Source organism: Megascapheus bottae, chromosome X (assembly GCF_031878675.1).
Source record: "Megascapheus bottae isolate mThoBot1 chromosome X, mThoBot2.hap1, whole genome shotgun sequence".
Classification (NCBI taxonomy): Eukaryota; Metazoa; Chordata; class Mammalia; order Rodentia; family Geomyidae; genus Megascapheus; species Megascapheus bottae.
The window spans coordinates 71,438,142-71,458,101 of NC_143547.1; the positions used below are offsets into that span (position 1 = coordinate 71,438,142).

Here is a 19,960-nt window from a genome sequence, read left to right on the forward strand (position 1 = left end):
ACGTTTTCAAGAACCAGAAAGCTTAACTGAGTCTTTAGGCATTTCATACAAAATTGGATAAGCAAAGCACCCAGAAGTAGAAAGCCAAGAGCCCTAGCTTTAAATCTCTCATATTTTTCTTCCTGAGTAATGTGGAAATGGTGGGTGAGTCATTTTGGAGGGCTATGGTTCCTTTTTCCCAGTTCAAAAACATATTTTTATGAGTTTCTTTGCTAGGGGCAGGGCATATCTGCGAGATGAGTAAGATTACTTCTGTAAATCCTTTGGAACGCTTGTATTAAATTGCAATAAAATCTACCATTTAGGTATATCTCGTAATAAGGAAAGCAAATATCTAAAAATTCTATTGTATTATTACTATAGAAACACCCATAGGCTTATAGCATTCATCAATTTCCCCACATTTGAGTCATGCCTAGCTTTTTTACAACATACTAATTGTATGAGGAGATAGTATATTGCCTTTCACTTAGTAGGCAATCAATACTTACTTATTGATTCCTTCATTAGCAAGGAAAAATGTACATGTACTCATGTACTTGGACATCCTTTTTTTTTTAATTTTAAAACAGGGTAATTCAGGCTGGCCTTGAATTTATGATCCTCCTACCTCACCTTGCTGAATGCTGGGATTACAAGTCTACATGACCACTTGCAGCTCTATTGAGTTGTCTTAACTCTGACATGACAAATGTCAGGATTTTTCCCCAAGGATGGATAACTCACCAACCCTCTGCTCTTTTTTTTTTCCAGTCTCCCAAATCTGCATTCATCAGTGCTGCAAAGAAGGCCAAGCTGAGATCTAATCCTGTGAAGGTCCGATTTTCTGAGCAGGTGGCTGTTGGAGAAACAGATGCAGTAAGTCCAGCTTTGGTTCTACTCCTCAGCCCTTGGCCAGAATTAGCTGGGCTGTCAAGATCTCCCTCTCCCCTCTCTCTTTCTCCTCCCGATTGATAACATTTCTAAGGGAATGGAACCAGAAAATCCCATGCTGTGAATGAGTGGGTGGTGAATAGAACAGAGTGTGTAGCTTCCAAGGAAGTTCCACACACATTGGAGGGAGAAGAAGCATGTATCAGCTCAGTCTAGAGTACCTTGATGTGTAGAGACATTTCCATATAGCACAATAGCATACACTCAGTACAAATGTTTCATAAACATCTTTTGGCTACTTGATATAAGCAGGAAGGAAGTAATGGTTGTCTGAAGATCCAGAGAACAAGAAGCTGATGAAATTGAACTATCTTCACATTTAAGTGAACCTGCAATTTCACATTTTGAACTAGAGAAAACTATGGTGATAGGTGAAGCTGTCTAGGCAGAAATGACCGATTCTTGCCTAAAGTCACCAAGTTTTTATTAAGATCTTGCTGTGTCCTCATCACCATGGGTTACAAAACAAATAGCTGTTCCCTATCACTGGATACCTTTCAGTGTTGGGATATGGGGGGAACGAGTGGTTCAGACTGAGATAGTAGAGAACCCACTGCTGACTTGGAGTGTGGCCTAGTGGTAGAGTGCTTGCCTAGCATGCACAAAGCCCTGGGTTCAATTCTTTGGTGCCACATACACAGAAAAAGCTGGAAGTGGTGTTGTGGCTCAATGATAGAGCACTACCCTTGAGAAAGCCCAAGGACAGTGCCCAGGCCCTGAGTTCAAGTCCCAGGACTGGCCAAAAAAAAGGAACCCACTGCTATGTGGCATCATCTCTACAAACAGCTAATATTTGACAGCTCATGCCATGTAGCTGCCAATCTAGGAGATGCTGGCAAGCCCAAGGCCTTTCTTACTGTTTTGTGGGATTTACATTCAGTGAGCTGTCAGCTCCATATATGCAGATGGGAAGAGGTTGATGGGGAGCAGAAACAAGAGTGTTCAGCTATCGTGGATCTTGCCCAGATTTCCCCAGGAGTATAAGGAAATTGGTGATATCCTAGTGGGGCTAGGAGAGTTGGAGCTAACAGGCCTGTGTGCAGTGGCTAGCTATGCTATCAGAGAGACTTAGAATTTATACATTGGGGCTGGGAGTTTGTCCTAGTGGTAGAGTGCTTGTTGAGCATGCACAAAGACTTGGGTTCAATTCCTCAGTACCATATACATAGAAAAAGCCAGAAATGATAGTATTGCTCAAGTGGTAGAGCTCTAGCCTTGAGAAAGTCCAATGACAGTGCTCCTGCCCTGAGTTCAAGCCCCCGTACTGGCAAAAAAGAAGAATTTCCATATTAAGGCACAGCTGTGGTTGTTGAGAAAAAGACCCTGAACCAGCAGGGAAATGAGATGTCAGGCACCTCTTAGTTCTCTAAGGAAAGCCACTCAGAAGAAAGGATAAGAGACACAGTATCTTCCATCTTCATTGCCTGGTACTCATCATCAAAGACAGTCAGGGCCCTCCTCCACACATGCAGGAAAAAGGCTAGGAAGCCCAGAGGGCTATAGGACCCCACTGGTAATCTGTCTGAGTAACTGGTGCTTAGGATCTATATCCATTCTAGAAAAGGTTGAAGTGAAGGAGAATTGATGAGCAGAGGATAGAGGCTACAAAATGAAGTTCATGCAGATCAGTCCAAAGCAGATTCTGAGTTCCAAATCACCAAAGGGACATTTGTGTCCTGAATCCTTGAAAACTAAGAGGCCACAGGGCTTGAATTTGGAAAGTTGGACCAGTGCACCCCAGCCTACCTCAGTGTTGCAGCCAAATTAGCTATGGCCAGGACAACCAGTAGAAAAGTCCTACACTTCTCCCCTTCCTTCTTCCTTCCTTTACCACCTTTCCTCTTTCCATGCTCTCCTTCCTCCACTGTAATATCTCCATACCTCAGAGTTAGGCAACAGGCAGAATGAAACCCCTACTCCAACCCAACTAGAAAACAAGTGTCCTCGATTAGCAACTAGAACCCTTCCAATGACTTCTCTCTTTCCCTCTCTGGGTCAGGTCACCAAGCATGTCGCAAAGCTCTTATCTGGCACAAAGGCACATCGATCTTCCACCTCTTATTGTGCTTAGGAAATTCCCAGATATCACACTTCATCTCTCCACTGCTGCTGCCAGTATGGACCATAGCAGCCTGTTGGGACTCGGGAAATCCAGATGACTCCAGGCTGTCCCATCATCTCTTTCCCTTGAGTTTCAAGGCTTTATTAAGCAACCAGAGTAAAAATAAATCCTGTGGGCGTTCCTTGCCAACTCTATTTTTAAGCAAAATCAATTAAGTAATTATCTGAGTCCAACCCAGTGTGCTAAATAAAACTTGCCATCGCTGAGCGTCATCAGCCTGGGGAGCCAGGGCCTCTGGACTTAGCAGGATCAAGGCATCTGAGGATCAAGGAGAGAAATAGGGAGACATACTGTTTAAACTTTATTTACTTTTGTTTGTTTATTAATTCATTCATTTATATAATGGGGAATACTAAAAGATAGGACACTCAGGGTCAACCAGGCAGAGGTACCACAAGGCCAAGTCCCATGTGCTCCACAAGATGCTATCTTGTCTATGAGAACTGAACTCATATTCAGCTAACTCTGACCTCAGAGGGCCCTGGAACAAAGCGGCAAGGCCCTGGAGCATAGAGTAATAGTACAGGCCCTGAGTTCAACTCCAAGTACCTATATACAAAGAATGTACCTACTGCTTGTTCATTTAATAGCTATTAATTGAACACCAAGTGTATGTCAGAAATGCTGTTTGGTGTTGCAACTAAAAAGATGAATATATATGGTTTTTGTGCTCTGAATTTATTGCTTGATTGTGAAAGAAAAGTATTATGGAAAAATATTGCCACATGTCTATAACCCCATCATTTCACAGGCTCAGGCAGGAGGATTTTGAGTTTGAGGTCAGTCTGACCTAAGTAGCAAGTTCAATCCCAGCCATGCCAACACAGTAAGACCTTATCTCAAAAACTGTAAGAAAAAGTACACACATGTACACACGTGTACACACACACACACACACACACACACACACTCTTATGCACAGAAAAAGGAGAGGGGTATAAATTTCTCTAGGAATTCATGGTGAGACCAGTGCAAGTATATGGTGTTACTGGACTTAACGATTTATAAAATGCATATTAGAGCTTGCTTTTGAAGGATGGGTAGAGATGGAAAGAAGGCAGAATAGATTGTGTTTATTTAATTTTTTATTGAAAAATTATTATGTACTCTTCTCTAAATAAACAAACTCTAGGTCTAGGAAAACAAGCAAAGGAATGATCAGAAACTTGACAGTGATTCTGAATCAACGTCAGTGAGCTTTCAAAAATGTCTGAAAATATTTGGGGTCATTTCAATGATTTTCATACTATGCATATTGACCGAGACACTAATTCACAGTCCCTGTGATGAAGGATTATTAGTGACATGCAGGCATCAACAAAACCAGAGGACCAGTAATGATAAGAGGTAGCAATGGTCACATCTAAAAGAACCTGTGACCTGGAGATTTGGGATGTAGCTTAGTCATTCCCTTGCCTAGTGTGTATGATGACCTGCTCAGTACCCTTCACTAAAAATGAAATGAGGGCTAGATGTTATAAAGAGAAGAGAATAGCAAAGACCTTGTGAAGGGTCTGGTGGGAAGGGAAGGATGATAAGATGAGGTAAAGAAGCCCTTCAGGGCGTATGTGGCAGTCACCCCGAACCATAGCTATAGATATTTGAACCACAGTGGAACGTAAGTGCACCTCATGTCCAGTGAAGGATGTGGCCTCTTTGGGAATTTGGTTCTGGTTTCCATGTAACATTATTTATCTGCTTTTTCTACTGTCTCTTTGTGCTTTCATTCCCTTTGGCTCTATCATTTCTCTCTTTTCCTGTCTACCCCCCCCCAACATACATATAAACTGGGGCCTTCCTCCTCCATGTGAATGACCCTCATCATTGGCTTTTCCCTGCCTGTTCATAGAAAATGATGAAGAAGGAAGCTCTCCTCCTCATCCCCAACGTCCTGAAGGTTTTCTTAGAAAATGGACAGATCAAGTCATTCACATTTGATGGCCGGACCACTGTTAAGGTACATACAGAGTCTCTTCTTCTAAGCCAGCTGTTTGTCCTGTGTTCATCTGAGATTGCACATAGTTGCTCACTGTTCTCAATGTGCATGAACACAAGGCTATAAAATGGACAGTCCTCCAATGTGGTGGTGGACTTTGCAAGCCCAATTGCATGTTGGTTGTTAAAATGTAGGTGTGCACAAGAGTGTTCATCTGCTTCTGAGCTGTTTCATGTTCATGTTACATGGGTCCTAAAGAATTCTGAATGGGGACACAAATATGAAAAGGGGTATCAGTGTGCGAGAAGTAATGCACCCACTACCTGATGCATGTAACTCTAATCCCTCTATATATTATCCTAAAATAAAAAAAAGAATTATGAAGGACTAGGATTGTGAATATTATTGTGCTATTAATAAAGCAAAAGTTATTTGTACTGATACAATAACATCTATGCAAATTTACACACAGAAATTAACAAGTGCAATCACTTGGGAGATTAACTTAGCCATGCTTTGCTTTTTAAATAGCAACCAACTCTTAAATACTGAACCAAGATTTGAAAAGTCCAGCCACAGCCCTTTCAGCTATGCTTTTCACAGGAAGAGCAATAACTGAACTGTGATTCTTAACAGCTCAGTCAGGTGTGAAAAAGTCCTAGTGATTCTTTATTCTCCGAGAACAGAGATGATGATATAATTTAACCCAGGTTTACTCTGCTCTGGGACACAAATATCCATTCCTAATATTCTGACTCTCTCTAGAAAGAGACTGCCATGCCAGAATAGAAGATTTTTGTGTAACTCATGCACCCTATATTGATGGTTGACTACAACAACTATGAAGACAACCTACCTTGGTCCACAGGTGTTATATGTTTCCCATACTGGGGCCAAAATGATGCTGCTATTACAAAAAGAACCTAGACAAGGAAAGTTTTGCTAAGAGGAATTATTAAGTATACAGAATGGGCCTGGCTGGTTATCTCTTCTGCTAAGGTTAGCATTGCATAGTCCTGTAGAGCTTTTGGAAATGCTTGAGGGTGTTTGGGGTTCATGCCAATGATATATTGTGTTACTGGCATTTTGTCTCTCTAGGTCAGAGATCCTAAGTGTTCTACAGGGAGTGGGGCAGTTCCTCAGTGATCAGTTGTCCTGTCCAAATTTTTAGTACAATAAGCCACATCCAAGAGTTGCTTTGAAAGTCTACATTCCCCAGTACACCTAAGATCAAAATCCACATCTTAGAGCCATGGAAGGAGCTGTTGGTTAGTGAAGGTCTGGGGCTTTGGAAGGAGGAGAGATTAAAAGAGAATTAAGCTGGCTGTGGTATTTTATCTACTCAGGAGACTGAGGTCTGAGGATTGTGGTTCGAAGCAAGCCCAGGAAAAAAAAAAATCCATGAGTCTCTTATCTCCAATTAACCACAAAAAATAACAGGAGTGAAAAAAATAAAGCTGTTGTTCAACTGGTAGAGCACCAGCTTTGAAAGACAAAAGCTAAGGAAACAAGTGCCTAAGCCTTGTGCCCAGGCCTTGAGTTCAAGCACCAGTACAGGCACGTGCATGCACACACATACACACACACATACACACACACACACACACACACACACACACACATTAAAGTCACCCAGGCGAATCTTCTTTGGTGTTTCTTCATAAGTTGCTTTGTCCAGTGTAGATTCTGTCTGTGCATGAGAGTATATGCTGCCATCTCTTTCTGGCGCCTTCTCCAAACATTCTCCCAGCTCACATCATTACCACCATAGTGGCTTCCATGATAGCAGTGTTCCCCTCACTTGAGATCCCAGTCTGACTTCAGGAAGGGTGCATGGCTATTCACTGGAACTTTGACAGGCTGCCAAGCCAGATGTCCCAGAGAGATACCTGCATGAATTGACAGCCTGGCACAGGGGCTGTTACACTTGTAACACCAGTTGGCAGTTGCCGGCTTGGCTGTCCACAATCCCAATGCAGCTGAACTGCAAAGAAAACCTTATTTGTCCCTGCCAGAGATTCAGCAACACAGATGCCTCTGTTAACTACTTGGATAATACAAAGACATCCTCTCAAGTACCCGGCACTTCCCAGCCTACCATTTCAGTGGCTGAGTGTCTTGCAATGTTCACTGAGGGGCTGGTTTAGTAGGCCTAGCTGTCACAGAGCTCTATGACCCCTCCAGCTTGCTTCTTTCCAGCCGTTGGTGACTATGAGATGCTGACAGAACAAATGCATGCACTGGAGCCCAGTGTGGATGCTGAAGTCACAGCAAATAGATGGAGGAAATCTCAAAAGTGACATTTGGGCAGCCCCCACGGAAAATGTTTCCAGACACCCTAGTATTAAAAGTAGGGCAGCAGAGCAGACGGAGCCCAGAAGTTGTCAGATTTATGACTGTACAGCACACACGTGACATTGTTCCTCTGCATGGACACATTTTTCAAGTTGCTAAATTGATCGTCTATAAAAGCCAGCTACGGCCAAAAATGAACATTTTGCCAGTAACTCAAGTCATTTGATTTAGATTATGAATCCAGAAATAGTCTACTTTTTAATCATAGAAATGTAGCTTTTGCTTTTGTTAATTCCTAAGTAAAATGTTGACACCCAAAGCAGAGTAGACATCCTGACTGATGAGAGCAGAGGAGAAGAATTCCAACACAGTACTTGGCACTCAGTGAGCAATTAGACAATCATTTGTCTAGAAGAAGGAGGGCAGGAAGGAGTGACACAACGTTCTTGTGCCATATGCCCAACCAGGGACAGACACCTCCAAGACCTGGGCATGTGATATTCCTCAGGGTCCAGACCTCTAGGCATTTATAGGTCCCTTTTCATGGGACACCATAAAGACCACTGTCTCAGTCTTCTCCATGGTTGTACTTGGTCATCTAGGTTACCTACATGTTTGTTATTTAATTAACTTAGAACCACAATGGATCTTGCCTTTCAATGCTCTTTTTCTCCTATAGGATGTGATGGTGACTTTACAGGACCGTCTCTCACTGAGATACATTGAGCACTTTGCTCTGGTCCTTGAGTATGCTGGGCCAGAGCAGAATCATAAGTTCCTGCTTCTCCAGGACAAGCAGCCTCTGGCTTATGTAAGTGATTCCTTTGGCCTTGCTTGGTAACTATGTGCAGCCTGTACTAGAGAAGAGACACTGAGGTGCTTCCTATCTGGAAAGTTTTGTAACCATTTACTTCCAGAAGCCACATTTCCTAGATGAGGAGGTTACCACTCATATCCAGAGAGCCTAGGATCATGCCCTCTGTGATTTAAAGGGGGCATGCAGATCACTAGTTACAGTCTCCAGCACCAAGTCTCTTGCAAACTCCACCTGCTAGACAGTTCTGCTTCTTGAGGGGAAACTTGAATAATGGCAGTAATAAGAAAGGTCAGGGAATGACATAAACTGAGAATTGTGAATGAGTTCAGTAGGACCAAGAGTAGATTACATTCCATCTATGTGCTTCCAGGGTAGAAGAGGAACTATCCAATGTTCCTAGCCAAACAGGAAAAGGGCTGGAGAAATTCAGGATTGCTACATGAAATGGAATTTCACCAATGGCAAAACACCAAACTGTTAAGTGAGCAAGTTAATTCCATAATCCTATGTAGATAAGAACTAGACAGGGAACATTAGAATTAGGAACAAATATCTTTTTAGTTTACATGCCATCCAAACAAGCCAAATGGTTGTGGTAACACAGGCTTTTAATATCCACAGTCGAAAGGCTAAGGTCAGCCTTGGCTACGTAGTGTTCCCGGCCAGCCAACACTAAGAGTGAAGCCCTCAAACAAGGAAGAAAGAGGGTGGAAAGAAGGAAAGGAGATCGGGCGGGAGAGAGGGAGTGAAGGATGGAAAATTAGACACAGAAAAAATAAATTTGGGGGGAAAAAAGAACCTCCAAATTCAGCCTTCAGTCAAATACATCAAAGTCTATATACACTGTCCTTTTCCTATGTTTACATGCCTATGACAACCTTTTAACAATAATAACATAATAAAAATAGAAGAATTAGAAAAGGTACCATAATAAAAGATATTGAGGGTTAGGAGGTTTGGCCTTGTGGTAGAGTGCTTGCCTAGCATGCACAAAGACCTGGGTTTAATTTCTCAGTACCACATATATAGAAAAAGCTGGAAGTGGTGTGTGGCTCAAGTGGTAGAGTTCTAACCTTGAGAAAGCCCAAGAATGGTGCTTGGGCCCTGAGTTCAAGTCCCAGGACTGGCAAAAAAAGGCATTGAAACATCATGAATTATTTCTGGAATTTACTGTTTGATGTTTTTGGACATGGTTGAGCATGACTACATGGAGAAGATAAAAGAGATGACTGAACATGAATCCACCAGATGGAAACAGCAGCCTAGCCCTGCTGTTAGCCCCACTTTAAAAAGCCACCAAATTGACTGCCATTCATTCTAAATATCTTGTCCCCACCTCTCATCCTGGGATTTAGGTGGTACAGCGGACCCATTATCATGGAATGAAATGCCTCTTCCGAATAAGCTTCTTTCCCAAAGACCCGGTGGAGCTGTTGCGTCGGGATCCTGCTGCTTTCGAGTATTTATACATCCAGGTAGAGTGTGGCTTGGGGAAACAAAAACAGACAGAGAAGTGGACCAACAGGCAGGATTGATCTCCCATCACAATAAAATCACTATGTAAGTCTTTCCAACCTCTTGGTAGCTCTGAAGGCCCTTTCCTTCTCTGCTACCATTGTGGTCCCTGGCCCAGTAGATTGATCTTGTGACTTGAATTGGCTGTGGCTCAAAGTCCTATGTATGAACCCACGCAAAGCTCATCTGTTTTCAGAAATATACAACCCAAATAACTGGTGCCTTCAGAGGATCCCAAAGTTTAACAAGCATTTTTGTGTTTTAGGGCATCTCAAACTCCAGTACCTAGCTCCAGTAAGGAATAAGTTCCCAATTCACTACATCCAGAAATATTTATTGAGTACTTACTCGGAGCCAAACCAGATGCTTGATACTGGCAATCAGAGATGAAGAAAGAACCATCCTGGGTTACTAGAGCTCGCATATGCATAAATAAATACAACAATAGCAGAGTTCAATATTAATGAGGGTACTCAGGAATCAATTCCTGACAGAGAGACAGTGAAGGCTTTATAGAAGAAATGGTTTAGGCTTAAAAATGATTCGGACATGTTCTTAGTTTTGAAGGAAGAGTGGATGTTTGCTACATATTGTAAGCAAGGTCTTTGGCTTTGGTGCATGACATGATGTAAAAACTGGGAGCCATGTATTATAATTGCAGTGCAGGATGTGACATAAGGAAATGATGTTGAAGAGACTGGAGCCAGGTGACAACAGGCTTGCTAGGCTTTATGATAGAGACTTAGCAATGTTCCCAGTGTTCCTGAATCAGCAGCATCAGCCCCAACTGGGAAAATATTAGAGTTAAAATTCTTGGGCCTTAGCCCTGCCCTCCTGAATCATGAACTCTTGATATAGAGCTCAGTAATTTGTTTAACAGGCTATCTATGAAATTCTGATACCCAAAAGCCTATTTGGGGACAATGGTTCTTTTTTTATTAGCATACCTTGGTTGTACATGGGTATCATTGTGACATTTCTGCACATGCATACAATGTACCTCAATCAAACTCGAGATATCTCCTCCACCACTTTCTCATCTCTCTTCTCTACTTCTTAAAAAAATTCCACAGGCTTCATACATGCAAACAAACTAATTCAACCTTATTTACCCTCATTCACTCTCTCCATTAGCCATCTCCCATACCACTGGTATTCTCTCCTCAACAGTACCTACTTTACTTTCATGACAGGGTTATTAACCCTAGCCAGCAACCTTGGATTAAAAAAACCTCAGGTCCACCAAAAACTGATGGAAAAATTGTTGTAGTGGGGCCAAAATATTGGTATTTTAAAAATTCTTCAGGTTCTTCTAATGTAGAGACAGGGTAAAGAAATTCTGAGGAGGGCAGGGACACATAAATGATAAAAGAGTAGCCTGGTCTGGTCACATAAGCAATTTCAGAAGATTACACAATGGTAAAAAGTATACTACATACTACATATGGAACATTGCTATTATCCTGAGGAGAAATCAGGACTGTGATGGAGGGATGGAGTGGAACTCAAAGGAGATTTAAACGGTAGAATAAATAACTTCAACTCGATGAGTGTTTCATATAGTGTCATTCCTCAAGTCATGGAATGGAGACATTGTAGTGGGTTTGGGGACAAGATGAGTTCATTTTGGAACATATTGAATTTTAGGTACCCACAGGACATACAAAGCACTTGAAAGATCAGGCAGGGATCATGTGTTTTTGATAATGCCACCTGGGAATGTGCTATAAGACATCATGGTTTGCCTTTCTGCCCCTTGTGACAATCTAAAATGTTAGGAATATTTCTCTACCTCAAGTTCCTTTGCCAGTGAGTTGTATGGTTGCTTTATGAACTTTACAAATTCATTTATTTTGTTTGCCTTGAATTTCTTCATTCACACTTTTGAGGATTATCTTCATTCTAATATTTTGGAATTTGCTGACAAGACAATTCTAGATTATTTCTTCCCTCTGTGTATTTCTTTTTTTACATATCAGTTTTATTGATATACACCACCAAACTACACTTGTTTAAATTACACACTATAAATTGTGACACACACATTACTCACGAAACAATCATCACTATCAAAGTATTGAACATATCCAATGGTCCCAGAAATTTTGAATACTATACCATCTTACATTCTTACCAGTCATGTATTCGAGTTCCAGTTTCTCCACATCCTTGTCAATATTGACAATATTACTTTATTCATTCTAGTACTATGTAACATCTCATCGTGGCTTCTACTTATATTTCTCTAATGAATAATGATATTGAATAACTTCTGTGCAGCTTTTTTTGTTGGGTTGTTTGTTTTCTCATTATCAAATTTTGGGAGTTCTTTGTCTATTCTGGAAACAAGTCATTTATCAGATGTGTTATTTTCAATTATTTTCTCCTATTCTGCGGCTTGCCTTTTCAATCTGTAAACAATCTTTTTCAGAGCAGATGTTTGAATACTGATTAAGTCCAGTTTGTTAATTTGTTCTTTTATGGACAGTGTTTAAAGTGTCATATCTAGAAAATACTGGTCTAACTCTAGAGCAAAATGATCCTTTATTTTTGTTCTAGAAGTTTGTCAGTTTTACAGTTAGGTCCATGATCTATTTTTGACTTTCATATATGGTTCCAGTTATCCATAAATAATCACAGTAAATGCTATTGATCAATAAGGAATTAGTAGCCAGGCACTAGAGGCACACACCTATAATCCTAGCTATTCAGGAGGCTGAGATCTGAGGCTCTGGGTTCAACACCAACCTAGGCAAAAAAAATGCATGAGATGCTCAACTCCAATTAAACACCCCAAAGTTGGAAGTTAAAGGTGAGTTCTTAAGTGAGAAAGTAAGAACGTAAGACCCTGGGTTCAATCCCTAATACTGGCGCATGTGAGTGCGCGTGCATGCACACATACACACACACACACACAGACAAACACACACACACGCAATGTTACTAAAAATAACTAGGAGATTTAGAGGGTTGGGGATTAAAGCAATAGAGTTATTCTGATCAAAATAAAATATAGGCACATCTAAAGTAGCATGATAAAAACCCCTTGGTACAATTAATATACTCTAAACAGAAGTATTGATAGGACCCTGCCATACCACTCTTGGGCATCTACTAAAAGCATCACAAGCCAAGACACCATTAGACACTTGCACATCCATGTTTATTCCTGCACTATTCACAATAACCAAATGTGGAAACAGCCAGATAACCTACAATAGATGTAGGTTCCAAAAAATGTACTACCTATACACAATGGAATTTTACTCATCCATTAGAAAGAATAATATTATGTCATTTGCAGGGAAATGGATAGGCCTAGAATATATCATGTTAAGTGTGGTAAGCCAACCTCAAAGAAACAGATGTCATGTTTTCTCTGATATGTGGAAATTAGATCTAAAATGCACTGGACATGATAACTTATATAGTAATCTAGACATTCATACACAGTGAGACCAAAGGAGGATACTTCAAGGGAAAGAACCCCAAAGCATAAATCCTCTGAATATTTAAAGTACTATTTATCAAAACAAATTCTAGGAAATCAAAACCTGGGTTTTTATTGGTAGTGGTGATAGTGGTTTTTCTTTGTCATTTGTTAGTGGGTCTGTCTGGTTATCATGCACTTGGCCATTGCTTCTAGAAAACCTCACTTCCAAGACATCTTAGGAGAAAGTGACTCAAGAATGTGTTTATTCTTCAGATCTCAAAGAACATAATGTCTGCTCCATTCCTGTAGTCTATCTTACCCTGGGATTCTGAGCTAGAGCTGCATGGAAAGTCCCTCCTAATGTCTCTCTTTGTTCACATTTGAACTAATAGATGGTGGGGGGGTGAGAATAGTTCCATGAAAAAAAGATGGGAAAGTCTATTGTGATAGAAGGAAAAAAAGAAATTAATTCTATGTCTCACTTGGATAGTAAACTGAATTTTCTGCCCACGTGGGCCTTGTCTCTATGTGTACCTGTCACTAAGAAGGCTGTCTAGTACCTGCTGAGTAAAGCAAATGGTGTCTCCTTGACCCAAAGCTCCTCTGTTGCTTTTTTCCTTCCTCGTTCCTTTAATCTCTGCTGCCCTGAATGATGCCTGTTTCTTTTCTGAGTGACAAAGGGCTAGATGGGAGTGGGAAGAAAATGTTTCTTTTAACTTATGGATTTGGCCTGCCCTCTCTCACAGAGTCGGAATGATGTTATCCGAGAACGCTTTGGAATGGACCCCAAACCAGAGATGCTTTTGGGCCTTGCCGCCCTCCACATCTATATCACTGTCTCAGCTACTCGGCCTAGTCAGAAGATCTCACTCAAGAATGTGGAGTGAGTTGTGGGGAACCTTTTGGAGTGGGGAGAGATTGCTGCATAAGGAGAAGATGCTCTGGTATGCGTTTCACCGAAGTATGCATGCCATAGGAGTGAGAATCAAAGGTCCTCACACCGAGACTGTCATGGCCTACAGCTACAGCTCTCATTGAGGGCCAATGAGATTCTGTCCCTAGCCCTTTCTCTTTCTCTCAGTTTGTATTTGTCTGTCTCTGCCACTCTGCTTCAATGTGTCTTACCATCTCCCTCTCTCTGGCCTACTTTGTCTCTCTTACTAACCTCTTCCTTGTCCTTTGCTTTTAGGAAGGAGTGGGGTTTGGAACCCTTTCTTCCCCCCTCCCTCCTGCAGGGCATTAAAGAGAAGAACCTTAGGAAATCTCTCTCTCAGCAACTGAAGGCTCACCAAACTCATCCTTCTAGCGGCACCAAGGTACCTAAAGGCCATTAGGCACTGTGTTCAGGCACTGGAATAGAAGCCTTGGGGAGGATGGAGTTGTCTGCCAGTTTTCTGGGGATCCCTAATCTTAGACCCAGGTGTATGGGACTATTACAGAGAGGAGTTTGTCAGAGATTCTCTCAGCCACAACTCAGTACAATGTCATTGAGCAAGTTTTGGGTCCTCAATGCAAAGTGATCAAATGCAGATTATTCTCCAATCCTTTCACCAATTAGCGCTGATTGAGCATTTCTGTGGAATGCATTACCCCCAGAGGAAACACTTGAGTTCCGTGGAAATGACTGCTCTACTTTGCAAGTTCATCAGTCCTGGGATGTGGAATTCTGGAACATGAAAGCCCTACCAGGGTCTGGGTGGAGGATGTGACAAGGCCTAATCTGCGGAATGGATCACTGGGCAAAGATGAGGACCAAGGCCACAACTGTGCTGTTCTCCACTTTTGGGGGCACACATTCTTTTGCCAATGAGGGACCTCCTACCCTGCTTCCCTTGGTCATAGCCTGTAGTCCCTCCTTAGGCTTTTGAAGCTCCATGTACTTAAGCTTCCCACTCCAAAAGCTAGAGGGTGATGAGAAGTACTAGAATCTGCGTAGGCATGTAGGTGCAGGACATGGATGGATCCCGCTCCTATACTCGACCATTCCAGGTGTCTGGCATTGCCAACTAGCGTCTCTTTTAAGATTCAAATTTCCCTCAGAAGGCTAAGCTATTCCCACCTTGCTGCACATATTTAATGACATAGTTTTCTTCTCAGCTTAGAGCACCAGGGCTTACCACTGTTTCCACCACTAGCATTTTCTTTTTTGAGCCTGGAGATACAAAACAGAAGAAAGCCTGCTCTCAGTCAAGAATCAGGCACAGTCTAATGCAGAAACACAATAGTCCCAACACAATATCATAGGTTCCCTGAGCTCTGAAAACACAGAGGAGGGACACTAAGAATAGGCTGGGAGAAGTAGAACAGGCCAGGGACTTGTACATTTGGGGCCAGAACTTGCTCTTGAAGGAAGAACAGATAACTAGGAGTTTGTCAACATAAGTTGTTTGGGTAGGTGATGAAAGGAAGACTTTCCTAAGCAATGAAGTCCATTTGTACCAAAGCCCAGAGATAAGAGAGACTATGGTATGAGGACAGGAAAGCAAATATCTGACCCTACCTTGTGTGCCTAGGAGAGGAGAGGGGAAGCAGGGTTGAGCAGGAAGCAGTTGTGATTGAAGTTACTGTGGGCCAGGGCACTGATGGCTCTCACCTGTAATCCTAGCTACTCAGGAAACTGAGATGTGAGGATTGCAGTTCAAAGCCAGCCCTAGCTAAGAAGTCCATGAGTCTCATCTCCAACTAACCATGAGAAACCCAGAAGTGGTTCTGTGGCCCAAATTGGTAGAACAGTAGCTTTGAATGAAAGAGCTTAGGGACAGTGCCCAAGCATTGAGTTCAAGCCCTACAACAACCCACAAAAATAAAGTTATTATGGTTTGGGATGTTCCTGCTAGCAGTGGTTGGTGGAGGGAAGAGTATCTGTAGTAAAGGTTACCTGACTATCCCTCTGCCACAGGAGAGACTATCAAGGTAAATGGCTATAAGAAAAAAGACTAGGCGTGGAGAGGCTGGAGAGAGAGTTGGGTAAGGTGAAGATAATTTGGTAATTATCTTAGATGAGAGGATGGAGTTTAGTGTCAATCTTTCTCAGTTGCCTTAGAAATTCTGACAGAGGCCTAGAAGCTCAGATGAAGAACAGACTTGGGATGTCATGCTACTCAGTCACAAAGCAGAGTAAGTTCCTCAGCTTCAGGTGGTCAGTACCTAAGTGGCTCAAAGGATTTGAAGGATCTCAGAAAAAAGTGCATAGATTAAGTGGGTTGAAAAAAAAGCATTACAATTAAAAGCAAGCTCAAAATGAGCCAGCTGGACCCTTTAAGAGTCAGAATCAGGAGGTTTGGTAAGGGAGAATGCCAGAGGTGAGAGCAGTCCAATCTGGAACCTTCCTCCAATTTCAGCCCAGTCCCTCCTCATTCCCACAGACTAGCTTAATGACTTGTGCCTGTCTCGATATTAAGGCATACCTTTTGATAACATGAATTTATTTTTACTGTGCTTCTGGGCCTCCTCATATTCCAGGGTGGGTTGTTTCCACAGGGCTCTGCGATTCAAGCAAAGCTCCAGTACCTTCGAATTCTGAATGAACTTCCAACCTTCACTGGCGTTTTGTTCAACACTGTGGGCCTGGTCAGTTGGGTGTGGTAGGGGAGGGTGTGATGGATGGAGGGAAGCTCTTGGTTGGTGTCCATGGGGAGAGGTGGGACAGGAAAGACCTTGAATTCAAAATTTCCACATATGTGGATCCCAAATGGTGACCAAAAAATCCTAAGAAAAAATTGTACTAGTACTAAATATATTTAGGCTTTTTTATTGTAATTATTCCCTAGCCAAAACATATAATGGCTATTAACACCACGTTCACACTATATTAGGTATTTTAAGCAGTCTCAAGTATATGTACAATGGGGCTAGATGTGGTGGTAGAGTCCTGTATTCGCAGCTACTTCAATGGAATAGATAGGAGCATCACATGTGTAAAATGGGGGAAAAGCAGGGGATAACCTCTAAAAAACAAACCAAAAGCAAAAAGACGGGTGTGGGAGGCAGTGGCTAAAGTTGTATAATACTTGACTAGCAAGTATTAGGCCCCGTCTCCAGTACCAAGAAAAACTAAACTTTAAGGGTTTAAAAAAGGTATATAGGAGAGTTATTGCTTATCTACCTATAATCCCAATCCTCAGGAAGTTGAGACAGGAAGATTGTGAGTTTGAGAGCAGCCTAGGCTACATAGTGATACACTGTCTTAAATACACACACACACACACACACACACACACACACACACACACACACACACATACATTAATTCACATTCACATACATAATAGCCAGGAAAGGTGGCTTACACCTGTAATCCTAGCTACACAGTAAGAAATCCACAGGACTGCAATTAAAGGCCTGCCCAAGCAAAAAGTTTGCAAAATCTCCATATTCAACCAATAAAAGCTAGGTAAAGTGGCATGTACCTGTCATCCCAGCTACATAGGAATCATCAATAGGAGAACTGCTAAACATAACACCCTATTTGAGTAAGTAAAGTAAAAGAAACTGAGGACATGGATCAAGTGACATTGCCTACATAGCAAGTATGAGGCCCTGCAATCAAACCCTAAAATTATATATATATATATATGATATGCACTATACACATAAATTGAAATGTTGAATTGAAAACTCTTTTCATGAGTATTTAAAATAATAAAAATACACAATTTACATGTCGCAAATTATATATTGATATGTACATAACACCACCTATGGATACTAGAACTTTCAAGGAGGAGGGAATCATAGAGCTAAACCCTCATGGATACCAGGAACCACCTGTACTTGTTTTCAGTACTCCTTTTGTAATTCTTTTGTGTTCCTCTTCTATTTTAGGTGTTGGCAACCTTTTTCTGAAAAGAATGTGGGATAGTAAAGAGTTTAGGCTCTTATGAATGTGCCAAATGGGTGTCTGTGGCAGCTCCTCGGCCCTGCTATCTTAGCATGAAAGCAACAGACAATATATTAACAAATAAGCATTGCTTTGTGCCAGGAGCTATTTTTAGGGACATATAAATTTGAATTTTATATAATTTTTGCACCCTGCAAAATATGTTTTAAAAAAACATGGCTCTTTTCATTTCTTTCCAGCCATTTATAAAGGTAAAAACCAGGAGCTGGGAGTTTGGCCTAGTCGTAGAGTGCTTGCCTGGTATGCATGAAGACCTAGGTTGGATTCCTCAGCACCACATACATAGAAAAAGCCAGATGTGGTGCTGTGGCTCAAGTGGTAGAGCTCTAGCCTTGTGAAAGCCCAAGGACAGTGCTCAGGCCTGAATTCAAGCCCTAGGACTGAAACCATTCCTCAATCTTGGGCTATCAAAGCATGTGATGGTATGGCTCTTTTGCCAGACCCTGCTCTATTTCACTGCCCTTACACATACTCTGGCAGTCCTCTACCCTAGATTTCCTCATGACGCCCCCTGCAGATGCAGCATTCACACTGCAGCAGCACTGCTCATGTGGGGCACAGCTACCCTCATCCTACAACTGTGCCCAAGGCTCCTTGACAGTAGTGAAAGGAAATTCAAAACATCTTGCTGATTGGCTCCAGGTGCTTGTCACGCTCTGGAGAGCATACAGTCCTGTGAGCTGCACACAAAAAGCAGCATTATCAAAATGCCTGTAGAAAGACAAGGTGATGCTAATGGCAGAAGGGTGGGCCAGACAAGGCTCTAGTTTAATGGCTCCAGAGAGTATGTCAGGACCATTTAAAGGAATCCAGTCTCTTAGACCATAGACAGCCATTTAAATATAGACATCATTGAAAGCCCTTCCCCATTCCCTTCCCATCCCCACCAAACAACCCCTCAGTCCTCTTTTCCAGTTATCTACCATTGCAGAATCTTTTATTGGCCATTTCTTTTCTTTTTTTTATTTTATTTTTGTCCATCATGGAGCTTGGACTCTGGGACTGGGCAATGTCCCTGAGCAATTGAGCTTAAGGCCACCACTCTACCCCTGGGCCCGGGTGTTGTCCCTGAGCTCTTCAGCTCAAAGCTACCACCCTATTCCTGGAGCCACAGGGCCACTTCCGGCTTTCTAGTGATTAATTGGAGGTAAGAGTCTCACAGTCTTTAGTGCCTGGGCTGACTTTGAATCCAGATCGCAGCCTCCTGAGTAGCTAGGATTACAGGCGTGAGCCACCATGTCTTTTTTTTGCCAGTCCTGGGCCTGGAACTCAGGGCCTGAGCACTATCCTTGGGTTTTCTCAAGGTTAGAGCTCTACCTTTGAGCCACATCACCACTTCCGGCTTCTCCTTTGTATGTGGCACCAGGGAATGGAACTCAGGGCTTCATGCATGGTAGGCAAGCACTCTACCACTAGGCCACACTATCAGCCCTCTATTGGCCATTTCTTTATATATATTTTTTATTGTAATTAATAAAAGGGTTACATGATATTTGCCAGATAGAAGGTGTATTAATTCACATACATTGATACCCTTTCACATGTCTTGGTACCCATTACCCTCCCCCCACCCACTACCCACCCCCCGTCTTGGTTTTCCCCCCTTCCCTATCAAATTTCAAATAACTAAATACAAATAAATACAATATATCAGATAACAAAGTGAGATACTGTAACAATATGAGATACCCAAGGGACAGCAAAGGAGATGAGGGATAACATAGTACATTAAGGACAACAATCATTTGTTATATGGCTTTTGTTTCAATATCCTGGAGGTCCTTTCAATTAGCTTCATACTATATGGCCTTATGGCCATTTCTTTTAGGTTAAAATTTCAGGAATCCAGGAACCAACGACTTCTGTAAAACACAAGTTTCACAGACTTTCCTGTCTTGGCTGGCTTCAAGCCAAGATCTGAGCATCATGGTTTGATCCTCAGATCTTGGCCTCTTGAGTAGCTTGGATTACAGTTATGAGACACCTGTACCCAGCAGAAGACTCTTATT

At 42.0% G+C, this 19,960-nt stretch overlaps 1 protein-coding gene across 1 annotated transcript in view; it reads left to right on the forward strand.

Annotated features, from left to right (window-relative positions):
* The first annotated feature begins 791 nt into the window (after window positions 1-791).
* Frmpd3 (FERM and PDZ domain containing 3) overlaps window positions 792-19,960 on the forward strand; it is a 46,268-nt gene continuing 27,099 nt past the window's right edge. The window contains exons 1-7 of the mRNA XM_090327036.1: window positions 792-858; window positions 4,905-5,012; window positions 7,966-8,097; window positions 9,459-9,578; window positions 13,798-13,934; window positions 14,241-14,367; window positions 16,532-16,621. Of these exons, the coding sequence (XP_090183162.1) occupies window positions 4,908-5,012; window positions 7,966-8,097; window positions 9,459-9,578; window positions 13,798-13,934; window positions 14,241-14,367; window positions 16,532-16,621 (711 nt within the window). The 5' untranslated portion in view covers window positions 792-858; window positions 4,905-4,907. The remainder of the gene's footprint in view (window positions 859-4,904; window positions 5,013-7,965; window positions 8,098-9,458; window positions 9,579-13,797; window positions 13,935-14,240; window positions 14,368-16,531; window positions 16,622-19,960) is intronic.